Source organism: Oncorhynchus gorbuscha, linkage group LG16 (assembly GCF_021184085.1).
Source record: "Oncorhynchus gorbuscha isolate QuinsamMale2020 ecotype Even-year linkage group LG16, OgorEven_v1.0, whole genome shotgun sequence".
NCBI classification, from domain to species: domain Eukaryota; kingdom Metazoa; phylum Chordata; class Actinopteri; order Salmoniformes; family Salmonidae; genus Oncorhynchus; species Oncorhynchus gorbuscha.
In genome coordinates this window covers 74,811,063-74,833,818 of record NC_060188.1, presented here as the reverse complement: position 1 = coordinate 74,833,818, position 22,756 = coordinate 74,811,063, and the positions used below count along the sequence as shown (strand labels likewise).

Sequence of the window (22,756 nt, the reverse complement as noted above, 5' to 3'; positions counted from 1 at the left end):
GATTAAGGTGGTGGTCTGTTCTTTTCCAATTGTTTTTATGGTTTGTCCCAAATAAAGACTCCCTTATGTACAGTTGAAGTCGGAAGTTTACATAAACTTAGGTTTGAGTCAATTAAACTCGTTTTTCAAGCACTCCACACATTTCTTGTTAACAAACTATAGTTTTGGCAAGTCGGTTAGGACATCTACTTGGTGCATGACACAAGTAATTTTTCCAACAATTGTTTACCGACGGATTTATTCACTTATAATTCACTCACTGTATCACAATTCCAGTGGATCAGAAGTTTACCTACACTAAGTTGACTGTACCTTTAAACAGCTTGAAAAATTCCAGAAAATTATGTCATGCCTTTAGAAGCTTCTGATAGACTAATTGACATCATTTGAGTCAATTGGAGGTGTACCTGTGGATGTATTTTAAGGCCTACCTTCACACTCAGTGTATCTTTGCTTGACATCATGGGAAAATCTAAAGAAATCAGCCATGACCTTTGTAAAAAAATGGTGGACATCGACAAGTCTGGTTCATCCTTGGGATAAATTTCCAAACGCTGAAGGTAGCACGTTCATCTGTACGAAGAATAGTATGCAAGTGTAAACACCATGGAACCATGGAGCCATCATACCGCTCAGGAAGGAGACTCGTTCTGTCTCCTAGAGATTAAAGTACTTTGGTGTGAAAAGTGCAAATCAATCCCAGAACAACAGCAAAGGATCTTGTGAAGATGCTGGATTAAACAGGTACAAAAGTATCTATATCCACAGTAAAACGAGTCCTATATCGACATAACCTGAAAGGCCGCTCAGCAAGGAAGAAACCACTGCTCCAAAACCTCCATAAAAAGCCAGACTACGGTTTGCAACTGCACATGGGGACAAAGATCGTACTTTTTGGAGAAATGTCCTCTGGTCTGATGAAACAAAAATAAAACTGTTTGGCCATAATGATGTTAGGAGGAAAACGGGGGAGGCTTGCAAACCGAAGAACACCAGCACGGGGGTGGCAGCATCATATTGTGGGGATGCTTTGCTGCAGGAGGTTCTGGTGCACTTCACAAAATAGATGGCATCATGAGGTAGGGAAATTACTGAAGCAACATCTCAAGACATCAGCTTGGTCACAAATTGGTCTTCCAAATGGACAAGGAACCCAAGCATACTTCCAAAGATGTGGCAAAATGGCTTAAGGACAGCAGAGGTATTGGAGAGGCCATCACAAAGCCCTGACCTCAATCCTATAGAACATTTCTGGGTAGACCTGAAAAAGCGTGTGCGAGCAAGAAGGCCTACAAACCTGACTCAAACTTATTGTGGGAAGCTTGTGGAAGGCTACCTAAAACATTTGACTGAAGTTTGTCACGATGTGCGCAACTGATTGAAGGTAAGTCAGGTGCAGGAGAGCAGAGATGGGTAATAACAGGCGCACATTATTCATGCCCCAGGAAAATAGCAATAACGCCCAAAGTCCACAAACGGTACAATAAACAAAACACACGGGTCAAACACATACCCGGCGCAAACCACACGTAACAAAAAAAAAACAATTCCACACACAGAAATGGGGGCAACAGAGGGTAAAATACATTTAGTCAGATGACGGAATGTGAACCAGGTGTGCGGAAAACCAAGACAAAACAAATGGAAAATGAAAAGTGGAGCGTCGATGGCCAGAAGACCGGTGACGTCAACCGCCAAACCCCGCCCGAACAAGGAGCTTCGGCGGAAGTCGTGACAAATTTCAATCATTTTGAAGGCAATGCCACCAAATACTAATTGAGTGTATGTAAACTTCTGACCCGCTGGGAATTGGATGGAATAAATCAAAGCTGAAATAAATCACTCTCTACTATTATTCTGACATTTCACATTCTTAAAATAAAGTGGTGATCCTAACTGACCTAAGATAGTGAGTTTTTACTTTGATTAAATGTCAGGAATTGTGAAAAACTGAGTTGAACTGTTTTTGGCTGTCACGGCTGGCTGAAGGACTGGATCAAGGTGCAGCATGGTAAGCGTACATTTTATTTTTATTAAAAATGACACCGACAAAACAAAGAACAAAACCGTGACGCTTTGGGCTATGTGCCCTGAACAAAGTCAAAGTTAACTTCCCACAAAACAGGTGGGGGAAAAGGGTACCTAAGTATGGTTCTCAATCAGAGACAACGATAGACAGCTGCATAAAAAGCCTCTCTATGGCCAGGGCTTGACATTGGCTAAGGTGCATGTGGTTTTTGGTTTACTTCCGACTTCAACTGTATTTATTTGGATAGTGAAGCTAAAACATTTCATTTGGCTCTACAATCCATTTTGGATTTAAGACCAAATGTTATATATGAGGTGACAGTTCAGAATGTCACCTTTTATTTGAGGGTATTTTCATAAATATCTCTTTTACCGTTTAAAAATTGAAGCTCTTAATGTATCTAGTACCCCCATTTGAAGGTGTCATAAGTATTTGGACAAATTCACTTATAACATATTAAAGTAGTCAAACATTGTATTATTTGGTCACATTCCTAGCGCACAATTACTACATCAAGCTTGTGACTCTACAAACTTGTTGGATGCATTTGTAGTTTGCTTTGGTTGTGTTTCAGATTATTTTGTGCCTAATAGAAATGAATGGTAAATAATGTATTGTGTCATTTTGGAGTCACTTTTATTTTGAATAAGAATAGAATATGTTTACAAGCACGTCTACATTAATGTCGATGCTATCATGACTATGGATTATCCTGAATCAATCCGAAATAATGAGTGTGAAAGTTACAGAGGCACAAAGATTATACCCCCAAAACATGCTACCTTCTCACTATTACCAATAAGTGAGGGGAGGTTAACATTTTTGGAGAGTTTGATATTTATCACTCTTTCATTGTCTCACTCATCATTATTCATGGTTATCAGTAATCATGGTAGCATCCACATTAATGTAGAAGTGTTATGAAACAAATTATGTTTTTATTTACAATGAAAGGCACTTCAAAATGACACAATACGTTATTTACCATTCATTTCTATTGGGCACAAAATAATCTGAAACACAACTAAAATAAACTGAAAATGCATCACAAGCTTGATGCATTCATTGCGTGTTAGGAATATGGGACCAAAAAATACTACTTTAATTCACTGAAAAGTGAATTTGTCCAAATACTCAAGACACATTTTCATACTGATCCCCTGTGAGAATCGAACCCACAACCCTGGTGTTGCTAGCGGCATGCTCTAACAACTGAGTCACACGGGACCACTCCTGATGTGTGTTGGTTGTATCAGCCTGCATGGTGGAATGAGAATGTTTTCCTCAAAGTGCTACTGCTAATGGTACACACACAAAAAAATCACTGTGCAGGTTTAAACTGCTCGCTCGCTCTCTCTCTTTCTTGATTAGTCAGGGATTTCTTGGAAATGGTCCATCAATTTTACTCCAATATTTTTGACGCATTACTCAGCTCGGTTCAATGTACTGTAGGCTAAGCCAAAAGGATCACAGGAAGAAAGACTGACACAACCACACAGAAAACTATTTTCAAATGACGTCTTAATGATATTCCTCTTTCCTGTGCTCTGATATGCACAAATCCACCATGCAGAAGTGTGTTTATGCCTGTTACTGTTTGTGCTGAGACTATCCAGATCAAATATCAGGTTCTATTTCAACACAGAGACACAAAACAAATTCTTATTTATTTTGAATGGTACAGTATTGTGAGGTGAACGTTTGAAATACTGATGATATCCACAATTCACTAAAAGATTATATTATGCATTGAAGATTACTTATTAAAATAGTTGGCCCATTTATGTCTCAAAATATTGAACTGCCTTTACATTGTACACGATAAGGCAATTTTGTATTCATCATTCTGTTTACGCCAGTCACGTACAATTTACACTAATATTGCAAAAGGTTATTGCGCATACATTTAACAAACCTTGATGGTGAATCTCTGGCCCACATCAAGATTACATTTGAAAAATTTATTATTTACAGTTGGCCTGCTTACCCTCTCTAACATCTCAAACAATATAATAGCTATATATAATATAATATATATAGCTTATAATCTAACAGTTAGATTCTGAGGGTATTTTAGCACCACACCAGTGTAAGGATGGCCTCACGCTTTGTGGGGAATAGATAAGTGCCGCATCTGTCAGATTTTGGGAAGGAAAACTTTGAGGGGCTCATTCTCATGCACTTTATCCAGGAATCCCAGATTGAAGTAGGGGTACAACGTCTCTGTGAAGGTTTCACGGAACGTATAGAGATGAGTCATGCTCTCTGCATTGTAGAAAGACACCAGACCCCTCTTATAATCCAGATACACCCCTATCCTAGCCAGAGGCTCCTCCAGTGAAAGCACAGTAGGGGGCGATGTACAGGCCATGTACTGTATTCCATAGGACAGGGACAGGGTCCAAAAGCCATTGGCCGGCAAGGCTTTGATTACTCCCTTCCTCGATACAGTTTCTCTAGCCACACCCACGGTCCACACAGTGCTGCTGTAGACCTCTATCTCCCAGTAGTGGCGGCCATAGGTGAAGCCCTGACTGCCCAACAGGGACAATGCAGCATTGAAGCGGTTGGGGTTGTCCTGGACAGAGTGGTTGAAGGTCTGGTAGCGGACACAGGTGAGGGAGGAGGTCAGGCTAAGCCAGGGGTTGGCCGTGCTCGAATTCAAGGTGATGGCGGCCGGAACTGAGAATAAGGGAAAATTAGTTGGTCAAGTTAGGTATTGCATGATTTTACATGCCATGACACAGATACAAAGCATTACAACCGTAAGGCACTCCGCCCACAACCGTAAGGCTCTCCAGAGGGTAGTGAGGTCTGCACAACGCATCACCGGGGGCAAACTACCTGCCCTCCAGGACACCTACACCACCCGATGTCACAGGAAGGCCATAAAGATAATCAAGGACAACAACTACCCGAGCCACTGCCTGTTCACCCTGCTATCATCCAGAAGGCGAGGTCAGTACAGGTGTATCAAAGCAGGGACCGAGAGACTGAAAAACAGCTATCTTAAGGCCATCAGACTGTTAAACAGCCACCACTAACAGTGAGTGGCTGCTGCCAACATACTGACTCAACTCCAGCCACTTTAATAATGGAAATTGGTGGGAATTGATGTAAACAATGGTATCACTAGCCACAATGCCACTTAATATAATGTTTACACACCCTACATTACTCATCTCATATATATATATGTATATACTGTACACTATATCATGTACTGCATCTTGCCATCTTTATGTAATACATGTATCACTAGCCACTTTAAATTATGCCACTTTATGTTTATATACCCTACATTACTCATCTCATATGTATATACTGTACTCTATACCATCTACTGCATCTTGCCTATGCCGTTCTGTACCATCACTCATTCATATATCTTTATGTACATATTCTTTATCCCTTTACACTTGTGTGTATAAGGTAGTAGTTGTGGAATTGTTAGATTACTCGTTGGTTATTACTGCATTGTCGGAACTAGAAGCACAAGCATTTCGCTACACTCGCATTAACATCTGCTAACCATGTGTATGTGACAAATAACATTTGATTTGATTTGACAATGTGAACACAGTATAATTCCCAGTAGCAGTTTCAACTTTCCATTTTAAATAACAAAATAACTGTCAAGTAGTCAATTCTGGGCAATTCATGTATGTTGCAGAGGAAAAATAGTTGCTGAAAGCTCCTGAATTATTGCTCCTGAGTGCAGTAATTGTCAGTCACTCTACTAAAGGTTCAGTGGAGGCAGCTGAGGGGAGGACAGCTCATAATAACAGCTGGAATGGAGTCATTGGAATGGTATCAAACGTGGCTTCCATGTGATTGATACCATTCCATTGACTCCATAACAACCATTATTATTTGCCTTCCTCCCCTCAGCAAGCCTCCACTCTAAAGGTTAATGCCTTACAGTACCTGGGTAGATGCTTCCTTTCAGTGATTTCCACACTCGGTACTGCAGGGGCCCTGCGAACCGACCCTCACACAGGCTGGGGGCCGTGAGAGTAGGCTTTTCAAACTTGGGAGTCGGCCTGCCAAAGGCAACACAAGCTTCAGACAATACATATCAGAAACATGAAAACTCCATTATGGAATAATAATCTAAAACGTCCCACGTCCCATCACGCACTCACCTCTGGACCAGGGTCTTGATATTCTGGGACGAGACAGGAAAAACAGAGGGGAGAGTGTGCTGATTAGTTTTGGCAGTGGGTAAAATGAGAGAAAGCTGTTTTCCACATGACATCAGTGTCTGAGCTCACGCTATCGCGGCCGTGTGGGATCTCCCAGTGGTTGGGGGAAAGTCCCTGGGTCTGAGCCTGCTTTCCCTATAATCTCCTTATCCTCACCATTGACCAGGAGTGAGGTCATGGGCCCACATCCTGCCTGTGCTCCACCCTGAAGGGTCCCTCCCTGCACTCTGGAGGGCCATTGTGTGTATTTTATGTGTTTGTCATTGATAAGGGTCTTGTCCTTATCAAGGATAATGCTGAGTGAATTTCCCAAGTTGGGATCAATTAAGTACTACTCTACTCATTGCTATCCGAAAGACCTTCCTGTAGAATGCCTAGAATGGTTACTTACTAACTTATTACAGCAGATGTAAATGTCTAGAAGTGTGCAAGCTAGTTTTGTCCTCCCATCCAGTACATAATTTTCAAACAGCACAAGCAAAATAACATAAAATCTAACCTAAAACTTTTCAGTGTGAAACACATATTTTTCACATTCCCCCGTCAAGGAAGCTCATTGAGTTACTTCTCATGTGAAATTCCACCAGCCTAGAATTACCCTGTCTCTCACCCGCAGCAATGTAAAGGGGTCCTGTTCCCTCAGCTTGTCCTCGATCTCATTCATGGCCCTCTGCAGACGGCAGACCTCCACACAGAGCAGGGCCTTGTGTTCGTCCAGCCTGATCAGCTCCCTGCGCTCCTCTGTCTTCAGCTTCACCTGCAGCAGCTTCTCTTCCTGGTACAGAAACTGGTGCAGGTCGCTGAACTGGGCCTCGATGCGCTGCTTCAGGTCTGCCGTGTGCTCCTGGGGGGACAGAAAGTGTGTGGGGTTTTTGTGGGGTTTTACCAATGGCAGTTAGTTCAAGAGGGTCAAGGTTTATGAGACACTCAAGGTTTATGTGCAATGTACAGATTGTTACAAGCTGTAGATACTTGAGCGTTTCACCTTGAGCTTCTTGACCTCGTCCTCAGTCTCTCTCTCACACTGCAGGGCTGTGTTCAGCTCCCCTTTCAGAGAGTCCATGGAACTGCTGAGAGACGCCTGCATGGCCAGAATAAAGTAGCAGCATGATTCAAAGTCGTCATCAGGCTTCTGTTCTCTACACCAGGCCTTACAGTAAATACAGTAATCTGCTGTTGGAGTGGGGCTGGTTAATGAATGTTATGGGAAACAATCTGGATGCAACTCTTAACAAGAGAATGTGGGGAGAATAATGAGAAGTTTGTCTTACAGAAAAAAGTGACACGTAAAGTGATGTGACAAGTCATTGACATTGTAGTTGTTGATGTCAAGTCACTTTGTTTTTTTTGTGCAACATTTGATCAAATCAACTTTTTTTTGCTTCAATTCCTCCCAAGCAAAATTCTACTGCTCAATCCATAGCACCACCTGTCTTCAATTTCCCCTGCAACTGGAACCCTTGGTTTAGTTGTTTTTTAAACTCTGAGCTAAGCCTTTTACTAGCATTCTTTGAAAAATGTAAGAGTGTAACAAGGCAACACAAGTCAAATAGAATTTGGACTTACCCTATATCTCTGCTGTGCCTCATGGACACACACCATGTTGTGGTTCCGGTGCTCCTGAGAGAGTCCACACACCAGACACAACAGCTCTTGGTCCTCCTCACAGTAGAGCTTCAGCTCCTCTCGGTGCCGGCCACAGCACGGGGCAGGAGCAAGGCTCCTCTCTGGTACGCCCATGTCCCCCAGCAGCCCCTCTCTCTCCTCCAGGCCCTGGCAGTAGCTCTCCACTATGTTACCCACGATGCGGTTGGGCCGGTAGCTCTGGCCAGGGAAGACCTTCCTGCACTGGGGACAGGATCCGGACCCCCCCTGGACCTGGCCTCTGGGGCCCGTCCAGAAGCCAGCGATACATGCCTGGCAGAAGGTGTGGTCGCAGGGCAGGGAGACAGGCTGCTTGAAGAGGTCCAGGCAGATAGAACAGGTCAGGTCTCGGCTAAGTCGCTGTGCTGAGCTCTTGGATACTTGCCCAGCCATACTAGACGACCTCTGCTTTTCATTTGTAGTTTGCATTGGAAGCTCCCCCTCCCTGTATTTGGAACTTTTCTTGTCTGATTTCTCCACCTCGGCGTTGTGTGGAGACGTTAACTGGAGTTTCTCCACCTCTCTGTGATTCTTACACCTTATGTTCATTCCTTCTTTCAGACTTATCGTTTTTTTTGTGCTGGATTGGAAGCTTTTGAGACGTCCTCCGTCTCCTGAGCGTTTGGGTCCTCTCTGTCTGGTCTCCGCTCTGACTCAGCTCAGTCTTCCTGTTGATTGTGGGAAAGGAAGGGGCTGGTGAGGAGGCGGCCTCTCTGTTGCTCCATCCCAGATAGGCAGGGGTGCTCTGTGGGCCCCTTTGTAAACTCCCCCTCTGACGCCAGAGCTAGTCAGGAAAATAAGGCAGGCCAGCCATGGTCATTCTGTGCTCTGATTGTTTGTGTAGAGAAGTTATGGTGGTAACTGCAGTGCAGTCCTGCTTCTTGAGCAGAATAGCATTGTTAATAATCCACTTTACTATAATGCTTAGTTATGGGAATCAGTTAATCCCTTGTGTGTGTGTGTGTGTGTGTGTGTGTGTGTGTGTGTGTGTGTGTGTGTGTGTGTGTGTGTGTGTGTGTGTGTGTGTGTGTGTGTGTGTGTGTGTGTGTGTGTGTGTGTGTGTGTGTGTGTGTGTGTGTGTGTGTGTGTGTGTGTGTGTGTGTGTGTGTGTGTGTGTGTGTGTGTTTAGTCCTACAGTACTGTATGTGAAATCTTTGAGTCAAAACAGATGTGCCCTATTTTTTCTTTAGCTGGCTGGAAAACAACCTACATTTTTCATCACACTAAACAATGGTATTACATTATTTCAAAGAACCATATACTGTAACATCACTGACAAAATATATAATCAACTGGCAGAAAATGTATAAAAAAATATATAAGTGAACAGTGATGGCTTGTCTCTATAAACTCCTAAGTGTGGAAGCCTACTGTGCTTAAATAGTACATTGAAGTGTGTACTCGCACATCTGGAGCTCCAGTCAGCTATAGCCAACTACACCCATGTTCATGTGAGTACCCAAACAGGTTTTTCATAACTGAACTTTCCAATAGAAGTGTGTGAATTTATCAAATCTAATTTTATTATACACATACACAGATCACTGATGTGATCTTCCTGTCTGGGTTGGCGCCCCCCTTTGGGTTGTGCCGTGGCGGAGATCTTTGTGGGCTATACTCGGCCTTGTCTCAGAATGGTAAGTTGATGGTTGAAGATATCCCTCTAGTGGTGTGGGGGCTGTGCTTTGGTGAAGTGGGTGGGGTTATATCCTTCCTGTTTGGCCCTGTCCGGGGTATCATCGGATGGGGCCACAGTGTCTCCTGACCCCTCCTGTCTCAGCCTCCAGTATTTATGCTGCAATAGTTTGGGTCGGAGGGCTAGGGTCAGTCTGTTATATCTGGATTATTTCTCCTGTCTTATCCGGTGTCCTGTGTGAATTTAAGTATGCTCTCTCTAATTCTCTCTTTCTTTCTCTCTCGGAGGACCTGAGCCCTAGGACCATACCTCAGGACCACCTGGCATGATGACTCCTTGCTGTCCCCAGTCCACCTGGCCGTGCTGCTGCTCCAGTTTCAATTGTTCTGCCTGTGGCTATGGAATCCTGACCTGTTCACCGGAAGTGCTACTTGCCCCAGACCTACTATTTGACCATGCTGGTCATTTATGAACATTTGAACATCTTGGCCATGTTCTGTTATAATCTCCACCCGGCACAGCCAGAAGAGGACTGGCCACCCCTCATAGCCTGGTTCCTCTCTGTTTCGGCCTTTCTAGGGAGTTTTTCCTCGCCAATGTGCTTCAAGACCTGCATTGCTTGCTAAAGGGGTTTTAGGCTGGATTTCTGTACAGCACTTTGAGATATCAGCTGATGTACGAAGGGCTATATAAATACATTTGATTTGATTTAGAAGATATTATTGTGGGTGTAGAAAAATGCTTGTGTTCCTAGTTCCAACAGCGCAGTAGTATCAGACAATGTGGGGAGGATAGTTCAACGCAATTAAGTTCAATAACCAGTACAGTGTCAGCCTGCGGTAGCTGGTTACTTTTAAGTGCACTCCAATGTAGACAAACACCTTGTCAAACACTATGGGCTGAAGTCATATTTTGAGCATATGCCCTTTATTTCTTCTACCTGATGTTAAATGTGACTCGTGCATGCAGTGCCTGAAATTCTTCCTTAATTGTTCACGTCTCTAATACATTCTGTTCTGAATGTATATTATAGACCTTAGACTCAGGTTATGCTATTATGCAAGTTATGAACGCAATGTGTGACCATTTCTCCAAGATTCTTGACAGGGTACGTATTTACTCTGCTATTGGTGTCTTGTATTCCAAGCAGCAGGCATACTTAGCCTACTACTTGTTAAACTGAGTGTCTGACACTTAACTTTTTAACTGTCTGTTTGTCAGTTATTGTCACATTGCCTGTTTATCCTGGTCTGTGGCTGACCATGTAATTCTGTAATGACAATGTGGGACCTGGCCATACAGACTTGTGTATACTTGTCTTGCATACTAGGTCACTGTATTCTAGGTCACTACACAATTAAAGAAGCACAAATATGTCACTAACTACAGGACACAGTGTAGACAGTTTTAGACAGTTTACTCTGTCAAATATCCCATACTGTCCATGACACAGAAATATCCTCCCAAGCAAGAGTTCAGGTAAGCAGTAAATTCAAGCAAGTTGTGATGATCCTGCCTTGCGAAGGCATGCAGCCATCTGATAGGCCTTGTGATTGAGGAATCCGCTGCTGATCCCCCTGTTGCCGAGGAGCACCAGGAGGAGATGGCGTGTCCGGCGCACGGCCACACCCCGGCTGGGCCTGTGCTTGGTGCGCAGGTCCATTGACCTCTCCCCTGGGGTGACCATGTTGTCCCTCACCAGGGCACAGCGCAGCCCCCCCAGGCTCACTCCCTGGGTCTGGATGGCCTCTCTCTTCCTGGCCAGTATCCTCCTAATCTCACGCCGGGTCAGATGTTCCAGTGATCCCCCTGGAGTGGCCGCCATCACCCTGCGGGTACTGACGTTCACCAACGCACAGTCTGCACACTGGCCCTCAAACATCAACCTGTCCACATAGTGCTGCAAGCTGGGCAATGCCATTCCTGGGGAGAGGGTGGAGGGATGTGTCCCTGAAAATATTAATTTATTTTAGCCTGAGCTTATGAAAGCAGGAAGTGTGCAGAATGGTGATCAAGTATGAAGATTATCTACCAACATGGGTCCATATTGAAAATTCCCTAAAAACCTACCTTGTTGGTGTGGGGGAAACATGTCAGTGAAATACTGCCACTGTGTCAACTGAAGTGTCTCAGACTTCTGTGATGTCACAAAGGATAACTAATAATGTCATCCCCTTTTGTTGCACAAAGCCTACCACTAAATTAGAAGCAGAATACAGACATCTAGTGGCCAAAGTGCAAGTCTGCCATTACCTGTATTATAATTCACATACAGGATCTAGGAATGGCAGGAGATGGAATTGTATTACTCATGGACATACTCATCTGAAGTGGGGTGGAGAAAATTAGAAAATAAATAAAATCAGTAATTAAATTCAGCCAATAACTTTTGTGTTTAACTCCATTCATAATATCTGATCACCCCAAGCCTAACAAAATGTTAGTTTCCAACAAAATACCTGACTGTTGCTGAAAACAAATGTATCCCGTACCTTGCAAACCAGTGGCGGTCAGTGCTGTTTATGATGAGGGAGGACACATTTATTTTTTCATGAGCATGGCCTTATTTCTATTACAGCATATTGGATGACTGTCATTCATATTCCATTCACCTAGTTCAATGTAACATTGATAGGTTTAGGCTACAACATGATACTCAAATGTGACTTAACACTTGGATTTGGTCTTATGTAGCAACATTTGAAATTGTGTTTTTATTATATTTTTTTACATTGGATAAAAGTAGAGACTCAGGGCTACAAAATGGTATATCATTCTCTGCATTTGAGGAACAATGAGAAAGTAAATCTGCTTTGAAAGTTGATCAACTTTTAAACTCACTTCTGAGAAAATGGCCTTTGAATGTTTTGATATCTAGTGAAAAGCTCTTCTTTGTCTACACCCATTCAGCATTGTTCACACACTCTTAAGCCATAGCCCCACCCATCTCATTTCGCTCTTGAAGCACACACTTGAAGCTCTGGCCGATGATTTGTTTACCTATGAATGACATGAACAGTCTAACCAGCTCTTTCTGGCAACAATTTCATTACGCTTTTTTGCAGACGTTTACTGACACCGGCCATATTCAATGGGTGTTGTACACACGTCACATAATGTTAGCTAACCAGCCACCCAGCTAAACAACAATGAACACAGCGCCAGTACACTAACAGTACACTTTAGCTTAAGACATGTAGCTAGCTAGCTAGGCACACAATGAACCTAGCAAGGTAAACAAAGTGTAAGATCATACGTAACATAACATGGGGCGGCAGGGTAGCCTAGTGGTTAGAGTGTTGGGCTAGTAACTGGAAGGTTGCAAGTTCAAACCCCCGAGCTGACAAGGTACAAATCTGTTGTTCTGCCCCTGAACAGGCAGTTAACCCACTGTTCCTAGGCCGTCATTGAAAATAAGAATTTGTTCTTAACTGACTTGCCTAGTTCAATAAAAGTACAAAAAAATTAAATTAAATAATAATAATTGTAAACTAATGAGCCAGCCAGCTAACATTAGCTAGCTAAACAACAATGAACACAGCCCTAACAATGGCACAGAGTGCTGGGAGCTAACCAACCAGGTTCAATGTTAGAAAGCTAACATTAGGCTCTAACTAGAAAAGCAAAGTGCTCTGGGATATGAATAACAATGTCAGCCAGGGAGCCAACACTTTAGCTTAAGACATGTAGCTAGCAAGCTAGGTAAACAATAAACCCAATTAGGTAAACAAAGTGAGATCACACATTTTTTACATTCAAACAGTGAAGTCATGACTAGCCATCATGAGGTTGCTACAACCTAGCCTATGAATGAAAGTTTACAACTGATGGGTTCTGACTTCTAAACTTTAAATATTGTTAGTCATCAGGTATCCTATTGAAATGAGGAGTGCCACAATCTGGTTACAACACCAGAAGTTAATGGTTATCTGTAGGAGGAATGTACAGTTGAAGTCGGAAGTTTACATACACTTTAGCCAAATGCAGTTAAACGGAGTTTTTCACAAATCCTGACATTTAATCAGAGTAAAAATTCCCTGTTTTAGGTCAATCTCAATGGCGTCCTTTATTTTAAGAATGTGAAATGTCAGAATAACAGTAGAGAGAATGATTTATTTCAGCTTATATTTCTTTCAACACATTCCCTGTGGGTCAGAAGTGTATATACACTCAATTTGTATTTGGTAGTATTGCCTTTGAATTGTTTAATTTCGGTCAAACATTTTGGTTAGCCTTCCACAAGCTTCCCACATTAAGTTGGGTGAATTTTGGCCCATTTCTCCTGACAGAGTTGATGTAACTGAGTCAGGTTTGTAGGCCTCCTTGCGTGCACACTCTTTTTCAGTTCTGCCCACAAGTTTTCTATGGGATGGAGGTCAGGGCTTTGTGATGGCCACTCCAATACCTTGACTTTGTTGTCCTTAAGCCCTTTTGCCACAACTTTGGAAGTATGCTTGGGGTCATTGTCCATTTGGAAGACCCATCTGTGACCAAGCTTTAACTTCCTGACTGATGTCTTGAGATGTTGCTTCAATATATCCACACAATTTTCCATCCTCATGATGCCATCTATTTTGTGAAGTACACCAGTTCCTCCTACAGCAAAGCACCCCCAATACATGATGCTACCACCCCCGTGCTTCACGGTTGAGATAGTGCTCTTCGGCTTGCAAGCCTCCTCCATTTCCTCCAAACATAATGATGGTCATTATGGCCAAACAGTTCAATTTTTGTTTCATCAGACCAGAGGACATTTCTAGATACTTTTGTACCCGTTTCCTCCAGCATCTTCACAAGGTCCTTTGCTGTTGTTCTGAGATTGGTTTGCACTTTTCGCACCAAAGTACGTTCATCTCTAGGAGACAAAATGTGTCTCCTTCCTGAGCGGTATGACGGCTGTGTGTTCCCATGGTGTTTACACTTGTGTACTATTGTTTGTACAGACGAACGTGGTACCTTCAGGCATTTGGAAATTGCTCCCAAGGATGAACCACTTTTTCTTCTGAGGTCCTGGCTGATTTCTTTTGATTTTCACATGATGTCAAGCAAAGAGGCACTGAGTTCGAAGGTAGGCCTTGAAATACATCCACAAGTACACCTCCAAATGACTCAAATGCTGTCAATTAGCCTATTAGAAGCTTATAACGCCATGACATTTTCTGCAATTTTCCAATCTGTTAAAGACACAGTCAACTTAGTGTATTTAAACTTCTGACCCACTGGAATGGTGATATGGTGAGCTATAAGTGAAATAATCTGTCTTTAAACAGTTGTTGGAAAAATGACTTGTGTCATGCACAAAGTAGATGTCCTAACTAATTTGCCAAAATTATAGTTTGTTAACAAGAAATTTGTGGAGTGCTTGAAAAACTAGTTTTAATGACTCCAACCTAGTTGTATGTAAACTTCCGACTTCCACTGTACATGTTTCAAGCAGATCACCATAGTCCTTGTGTCCATGGAAGCAAAGGTAACCTGCCGGTAGCCATGTTGGTAGCCATGAAGTGCTTTGAAAGGCTGGTCATGGCTCACATCAACAGCATCCTCCTGGATACCCTAGACCCCCTCAAATTCACATACCGCCCCAACAGATCCACAGATGACTCAATCTTGAACTACACACTGCCCTTTCCCACCTGGACAAAAGAACACCTACATGAGAATGCTGTTCATTGTCTACAACTCAATGTTCAACATCACAGTGCCCACGAAGATCATCACTAAGCTAAGGACCCTGGGACCTCAGGATCCTCTGCAACTGGATCCTGGACTTCCTGGGGTAGGCAACAACACATCTGCCACGCTGATCCTCAACACCGGGGACCCTCAGGTGCGTGTACTTAGTCCCCTCTTGTACTCCCTGTTCAACCACGACTGCGTGGCCAAACACGACTCCAACACCATAATTAAGTTAGCTGATGACACAACAGTGATCACAGCGATGAGACAGCCTATAGGGAGGAGGTCAGAACTGACAGTGTGGTGCTAGGACAACAACCTTTCCCTCAATGTGAGAAAGACAAAGGAGCTGATCGTGGACTACAGGAAAATGCGGGCCGAATAGGAGGTAGTGGAGCAGGTTGAGTGCTTCAAGTTCCTTGGTGTCCACATCACCAACAAACTATCATGGTCCAAGCATACTAAGACAGACATGAAGAGGGCACAACAAAACCTTTTCCCCCTCAAGAGACTGAAAAGATTTGGCATGGGTCCCCAGATCCTCAAAAAGTTCTACAGCTGCACCATCGAGAGCATCCTGATCGGTTGCATCACTGCCTGGTATGGCAACTGCTCGGCATCTGACCATAAGTCAGGCCCAGTACATCACTGGGGCCAAGCTTCCTGCCGTCCAGGACCTATGTAATAGGCGATGTTAGAGGAAAGCCCATAAAATTGTTAGAGACTCCAGTCACCCAAGTCATAGACTGTTTTATCTGCTTCCGCATGGCAAGCGGTACCAGAGCACCAAGTCTAGGACCAAAAGGCTCCTTTAAAACAAAATCTTGTTCGGGATAGGGTCTAGTTTCCTGAATTTCCACCTGACTGATGTGCCCAAAGTAAACTGCCTGTTACTCAGGCCCAGAACCCAGGATATGCATATAATTGGTAGCAATGGATAGAAAACTGTTAAAATAATGTCAGAAACAATAACAGAATTGATATGGCAGGCGTAAATCTGAAGAAAAAACAACCAGAATTATTTGTTTTTTTTGGTCCCAGGCTCTTACAAAGGAAAGATATGGGTCCTATGTAATTCCGTCTCCCAGATTGCAATTCCTATGGCTTCCACTAGATGTCGACAGTCTTTATTCAGGGTTTTTTGAAAAACAAGCAAGAATTTTGAACTTTGGTGAAGAGAGCACCGGAACAATAGTCTTTCGGCGCGCGAAGGTGAGGGTGCGCTTAATAATTTTGCTTTCCTATCGAACATACTACTTTCCGTATGAAATATTATAGTTTGTTTTTACATTTTAGAGTACCTGAGGATTAAATATAAAGGTCGTTTGACTTGTTTGGATGAAGTTTAGCGGTAGCTTTTTGGACTCCTTTGTCTGCATGTTGAATGAGTGGATTACTGAAATCGATGACTCCAACTAAACAGACTTTTTGGGATATAAAGAAGGATTTTATCTAACAAAAAAACATTAATGTTGTAGCTAGGACCCTTGGGATTGCAAACAGAGGAAGATCTTCAAAAATAAGTGATTTACTTCATTGCTATTTGTGATTTTATGAAGCCTTTGCTGGTTGAAAAATATGTTGATGTGGGGCGCCATCCTCAGACAATTGCATGGTATGCTTTCACTGTAAAGCCTATTGTAAATTGGACGATGCAGTTAGATTAACAAGATTTTAAGTTAAATGATACAACTTTCTTATATATATTCATGAATGTTTAATATTACCATTTTTTTTTTAATACGTGCCCTCCAATATCACCGGAAGTTGTCGGCTGGTGTCCCGCTACAGCTTCTACCCCCAAGACTGCTGAACAATTCATCAAAATGGCCCCTGGACTACATACATTTACCTCCCCCTCCATTTGTTTTGTACACTGCTGCTACTCGCTGTTTATTATAACTTCACTTCACATGTAGGTTAAAGGCTTGTAAGTAAGTATTTCATGGTAAGGTCTACACTTGTAGAAATGTGACAAAGAATGTTTGATTTGAACCACAAAGGCCAGGGAGGTTTTCCAATACCTCACAAAGAAGGGCACTTATTGGTAGATAAAGCAGACCTTTCACTTTTTTTTTCAATACACCCAGTCACCAGAGATTCCATCCTCAGTTGATGGAGTGGATGGAATGATGAGGCCAAACGTGACTTTAAAACATTTACGAAGTATAATGGCTGTGATAAGAGAAAACTGAGGATGGATCAACAGCATTGTAGTTACTCCACAAAGACAGATTGAAAAGAACAAAGCCTGTACAGAATCAAAATATTCTAAAACATGCATCCTATTAGCAATAAGGCACTAAAGTAATACTGCTAAAATTTTGGAAAATAAATTTACTTTATCTCCTAAATACAAAGTATTATGTTTGGGGCAAATCTGACACAACACATCGCTGAGTACCACTCATGTTTTCAAGCATGGTGGTGGCTGCATCATGTTATGGGTATGCTTGTCATCGGCAAGGACTAGTTTTTTTTGGGGGGGGGGGGACTGAAAATAAACAGAATAGACCTAAGCACATGCAAACTCCTAGAGGAAAACTTGGTTCAGTCTTCTTTCCAACAGACACTGGGAGGCAAATTCACCTTTCAGCAGAACAACTACCTAAAACACAAGGCCAAATATATACTAGAGTTGCTTACCAAGACATTTAATTTTCCTGAGCGGCCTAGTTTCAATTTGACTTAAATAGGCTTGATAAATAGGCTTGATAATCTTAAAGAAAAATGAGCAAATATTTGAATACTTTTTGAATGCACCGTATTTCAGTATCTTCCCACCCCTAAAGGGATAAAGAACAAGCTTCAGATTTATTTTCAAAGTAAGAAGAAGTTGACTGCTTGGTGCAACTCTCCACAAGAGAAACGTATAATTGTCATCTTAATTATCACATAATCGTCATTTTATAGACTACTGTGGGCTGTCATCTATAGTGAAATATTATTAACTATACAAATCAAAAATATGTAGGTCTACATGTGACTTCCAATAAAGTGATGTGTGTGAATTATGTCACATGTGCCTCTACATTCAGGGAAAGGATCCTACTGAGAAAAAAAAATGTCCTGAAGTATTATAGTGCTGGTCAGTCACATATGCCAATGAATTGCATCTCCCTTTTGTACCCTCCAGAACCACATCCTAGCACAAGGATGCTCAATTCCAGTCCTCCGGCCTGATTGGTGTCACACTTTTGCTCCAGCTAACACACCGGACTCCTATAATCAACTAATCATGAACTTCAATATAGAATGCAATTACTTTAAATCAGCTGTGCTGGCTAAGGATGGGGGGGGGGGAGTAGCAGCACTCCGGCCCCCGAGGACTGGAGTTGCCCATCCCTGTTCTAGCACAACCTTACCAGCCTTAAAAGCCACTCCATACCTTCCTGTGCCCTGGTGCTGTGCCTTTATTTGTTAGGTAATACATACCCTGAAATGGAAATGGTGTCTTCAGTCATTCCTGTAACCTGACCGATGCACCATAGTGGCAACATGACTCCTCAACCAAGTCTAAGATGCAGGCCACCCTAGTCCTTTTCTTTAGTCACATCTGTTCTTGTGAATGTGATGATACATTTGGTCACTAGAGGGCAGGAACATGTAATTTACAGAAATCCTTGCAGACAAATTACAGAGTTTGCAAGTCTGAGTAAATGAGAGTATTTGGTTCTCTTGGGACGTCTTGAACATTTTCATTTATTTTATTCACTTTATGTACAATGAGGCCACATGGCCAGACAAATAAAGCTTTCTGCAAATCCAGTGGGCAAAAAGCCAACAGGAAATTACTACATTCTGATAAACCTTCAAGTATGAATGTCATATGCTATAATATGGCATCACAGGTGAGTATCTTGCAAACAAGTGAACGTGCTGGGTGATGGGTTGAGCCAGTATTTGCCAAACAGTAGGTCAGTCATTTCTACTGGGTCACACAGCTGTCGGCTGTGGCAGGAAAACATTATTTTCATGAGGGCCAAAGGAAGATGTCACGACACAAAGGTTTGGGAAGCACTGTGGGGGAACCTATTCCCAGTGGAACGCTCTAGTCTGGCTGTTGATGCAGGGGTACATTATTTAAAGGTGGACAGTTATAAACGGGTTGGTTGTTTAGCAACAACCGCCATGTGCTCAACTTCGGGGCAAAACAGTTTGTTGACATGTAAACTGTTTTGTCTCCAATGTTTATTGAAAATAAATCTGCAAAATCAGCACTTGTATCTCAAGTACACCGTTAGCTGTTGGTTAGCTAGCTAGTAAAGATTTTCCATATTAGCATAGACATGACAGTCAAAACAAGACATGATATCAAGAAAAAGATAAAACTGGCCACCTACAAATCCCGCATGGCAGCTTCTTAACATTTTTTGCTAGTGATTTAGCCATCTAGACTCACAACACACAGACTTCTACAAAGTTGAATTGAGCGCATCGTTTTCATGACGTTGTCAGCTAACCTGTCTATCCCATTTGGAGCCATGATCCCTGGATGACACTTCCAGATGTCCTTCTTTCCCCTCTGCTTTCGGAAAGTATTCAGACACCTCGACTTTTTCCACGTTTTGCTACGTTACAGCCTAATTCCAAAATTATATTACATTATTTATTTTTCTCATCGATCTACACACAATAGCCCATAATGACAGTGAAAACAGGTTTAGACATTTTTGCAAATTTATAAAAATAAAAAATAAAGTATTTACAGCGGGGCAAAAAAGTATTCAGTTAGCCACCAATTCTGCAAGTTCTCCCACTTAAAAAGATGAGAGGCCTGTAATTTTCATCATAGGTACACTTCAACTATGACAGACAAAATGAGGGGGAAAAAATCCAGAAAATCACATTGTAGGATTTTTATGAATTTATTTACACGACTGATCCGTGTAAAGGAAAGAATGAATGGGGCCATGTATCGTGAGATTTTGAGTGGAAACCTCCTTCCATCAGCAAGGGCATTGAAGATGGACCGTGGCTGGGTCTTTCAGCATGACAATGATCCCAAACACACTGCCCGGGCAACAAAGGAGTGGCTTCGTAAGAAGCATTTCAAGGTCCTGGAGTGGCCTACCTATGATGAAAATTACAGGCCTCAACTCATCTTTTTAAGTGGGAGAACTTGCACAATTGGTGGCTGACAAAATACTTTTTTGCTCTACATAAGTATTCAGACTGTTTGAAATTGAGCTCAGATGCATCCTGTTTCCATTGATCATTCTTGAGATGTTTATACAACTTGGAGTTCACCTGTGGTAAGTTCAATTGATTGGAAATTATTTTGGAAAAGCACACACCTGTTTATATAACGTTCCACAGTTGACAGTGCATGTCAGAGAAAAAAAACATGAGGTCAAAGAAATTGTCCATTGAGCTCTGAGACAGGAGTCATGGCACAAATCTAGGGAACGGTACAAAACAAATGTCTGCAGTATTAAATGTCCCCAAGAACACAGTGGCCTCCAACGTTCTTAAATGGTGGAAGTTTGGAACCACCAAGACTCTTCCTAGAGCTGGCTGCCCAGCCAAAACGGATCAATTGGGGGGGAAGGGCCTTGGTCAGGGAGGTGACCAAGAACCCGATGGTTGCATTGACAGAGCGCCAGAGTTCGACTGTGGAGATGGTTGTCCTTCTGGAATGTTCTCCCATCTCTGCAGCACTCCATCAATCAGGCCTTTATGGTAGAGTGGCCAGACGGAAGCGACTCCTCAGTAAAAGGCACCTAAAGACTCAGACCATGAGAAACAAGATTCTCTGGTCTAAGGAAACTAAGATTGAACACTTTGGGCTAAATGCCAAGCGTCACGTATGGAGGAAACCTGGCACCATCCCTACGTTGAAGTATGGTGGTAGCAGCATCATGTTGTGGGGATGCTTTTCAGTGGCAGGGACTAGGAGACTAGTCAGGATCGAGGGCAAGATGAACAGAGCAAAGTACAGAGAGCTCCTTGATGAAAACCTGTTCCAGAGCTTTCAGGATCTCAGACTGGGGCCAAGGTTCACTTTCCAACAGGACAAATACCCTAACCACACAGTCATGACAACGCAGGAGTGCCTTCAATACCGACAATACCCCCGGACAGGGCAATCCAGGAAGGATATAACTCAGCCCACTTTGCCAAAGCACACCCTCCACACCACTAAAGGGATATCAACAGACCACCAAGAAAAAGCATGACCAAAAGTATGTGGACATCTGCTCATCAAACATCTCATTGCAAAATCATGAGCAATAATATGGAGTTGCCCCCCCCCCCCCTCTGCTGTTATAACAGCCTCATAGATACAATGTTCTCCTAACTAACGGAAAACTGGAAGAACATTACGGGTAACATTGCAAAAACATCCTCTCTCCTTAGAATTGTTAGCTGGGTGAATGGTCACTTCATACTTAGTAATGGTGAAGCGGGCATGGACAAACACTTGCCCCAACTACTGTAGCACTGCACAGCAATGAGACCTGATGGAGAGGAGGGGACTGTGACAGGTATGCACTGAAACATATGCAGCCCAAATCATCCAATTGTGGTTATTGATCTTATCATGTGAGGACAGGTCAAAACACTGCTTATGTTCCTATCTGGAGCCGGAGGGACGAATGGTAAACAGGCAGAGTCTGAGGACCAATGGGCTTATGTAAACTAGGCATATCAAATCACTCATGCCTTAGCTCACCTCCATAATCCAAAGATAATTCTTCATAGATGGAGGGGCACACACACAAATGTACAGTAAATGTGTGAGCTAAATTGTGCCATTCCATTTTCTTTCTTGCATAATATTCTCCGTATGAGTTTTTGAATGTTTGACTGCAGTGGTATCAAAAAAATATAATTAAGTTAAAAGGCCAAATATGGCAAGTCCATAAACTTTGATTTGACAATAACAATCTACCATAGTCTGGACATGGCATTACCACCCTACAGAACGTAAGCAAACATTGACATATACAGTAGGCTTTGACAAAAGACATGTCTGTATGGTTAGTGGCAATTAAGCTATTTTTTAATATAAATAGAGAGAGGGGAGAGAGAGAAAGAGAAACGGGGAAAGATTGAAAGGGAGATGGGGGACATAGTGTTTGTGAGAGACCAAGAGAACGAGAGCAATAATGTATAATCTGCAATATAGACATTGATTTACACAAACAGTGGAAAAGTGATATTGATTATCGGAATGGATTGCACTTTGTACAGTATCATAGCCTGACAAGCATTTGAAATGATTAGGATTTAAAATGAGGAGTCCATGGCCTCTCACTGTATTAGAACATTGTAAATGTCTCACCTGCATTGTGCCCTTTAGAAAAACCAAGTGAAACCTTCAAGTCAATATAGATTCCTCTGTGGAGTGAACTCTTGTCTGTTTCCATGGTGACTTGGTCTCCCAGTCCCGGGTAATTCCAACCTCCAATGTTGTCTTGATGCCACATGAGTAGGGTTCTAGGTACTGTCAGGGAAGGGACAGAGTTCTGAGAACAGAAGAGAACATTTTGCCAGTTCTGGGAACATTTGTTCTTACATTTCAGGGAGGTTCTGAGAACGTTTTACTCTGGTTCTTTG

The 22,756-nt window shown here is 42.5% G+C and overlaps 2 protein-coding genes across 2 annotated transcripts; both read right to left on the bottom strand.

The window, feature by feature from the left end:
* Positions 1-3,675: 3,675 nt before the first annotated feature.
* Positions 3,676-8,577, bottom strand: LOC123999448 (zinc-binding protein A33-like). The gene is made up of 6 exons (XM_046305261.1): positions 7,801-8,577; positions 7,220-7,315; positions 6,845-7,078; positions 6,175-6,197; positions 5,957-6,072; positions 3,676-4,711 (listed from the first exon to the last, which is right to left on the bottom strand). The coding sequence occupies exons 1-6, from the start codon at positions 8,425-8,427 to the stop codon at positions 4,167-4,169; spliced, it is 1,641 nt and encodes a 546-aa protein (XP_046161217.1). The 5' UTR covers positions 8,428-8,577; the 3' UTR covers positions 3,676-4,166.
* A 2,429-nt stretch (positions 8,578-11,006) lies between these two features.
* Positions 11,007-11,435, bottom strand: LOC123999824 (profilin-2-like). Its single transcript, XM_046305839.1, has one exon. The coding sequence runs from the start codon at positions 11,433-11,435 to the stop codon at positions 11,007-11,009; it is 429 nt and encodes a 142-aa protein (XP_046161795.1).
* Between the last annotated feature and the right edge of the window lie 11,321 nt (positions 11,436-22,756).

Bases quoted from the DNA above. Each gene is read 5' to 3' on its own strand.
- LOC123999448 (XM_046305261.1), bottom strand. From the start codon at position 8,427: ATGAACATAAGGTGTAAGAATCACAGAGAGGTGGAGAAACTCCAGTTA. The intron at 6,198-6,844 runs GTGAGAGACAGG...GTCTCGTCCCAG, and splicing joins ACCCCTTTACATTGCTGCGG to AATATCAAGACCCTGGTCCA. The intron at 4,712-5,956 runs GTACTGTAAGGC...CCTTATTCTCAG, and splicing joins GAAAGGAAGCATCTACCCAG to TTCCGGCCGCCATCACCTTG.
- LOC123999824 (XM_046305839.1), bottom strand. From the start codon at position 11,435: ATGGCATTGCCCAGCTTGCAGCACTATGTGGACAGGTTGATGTTTGAG.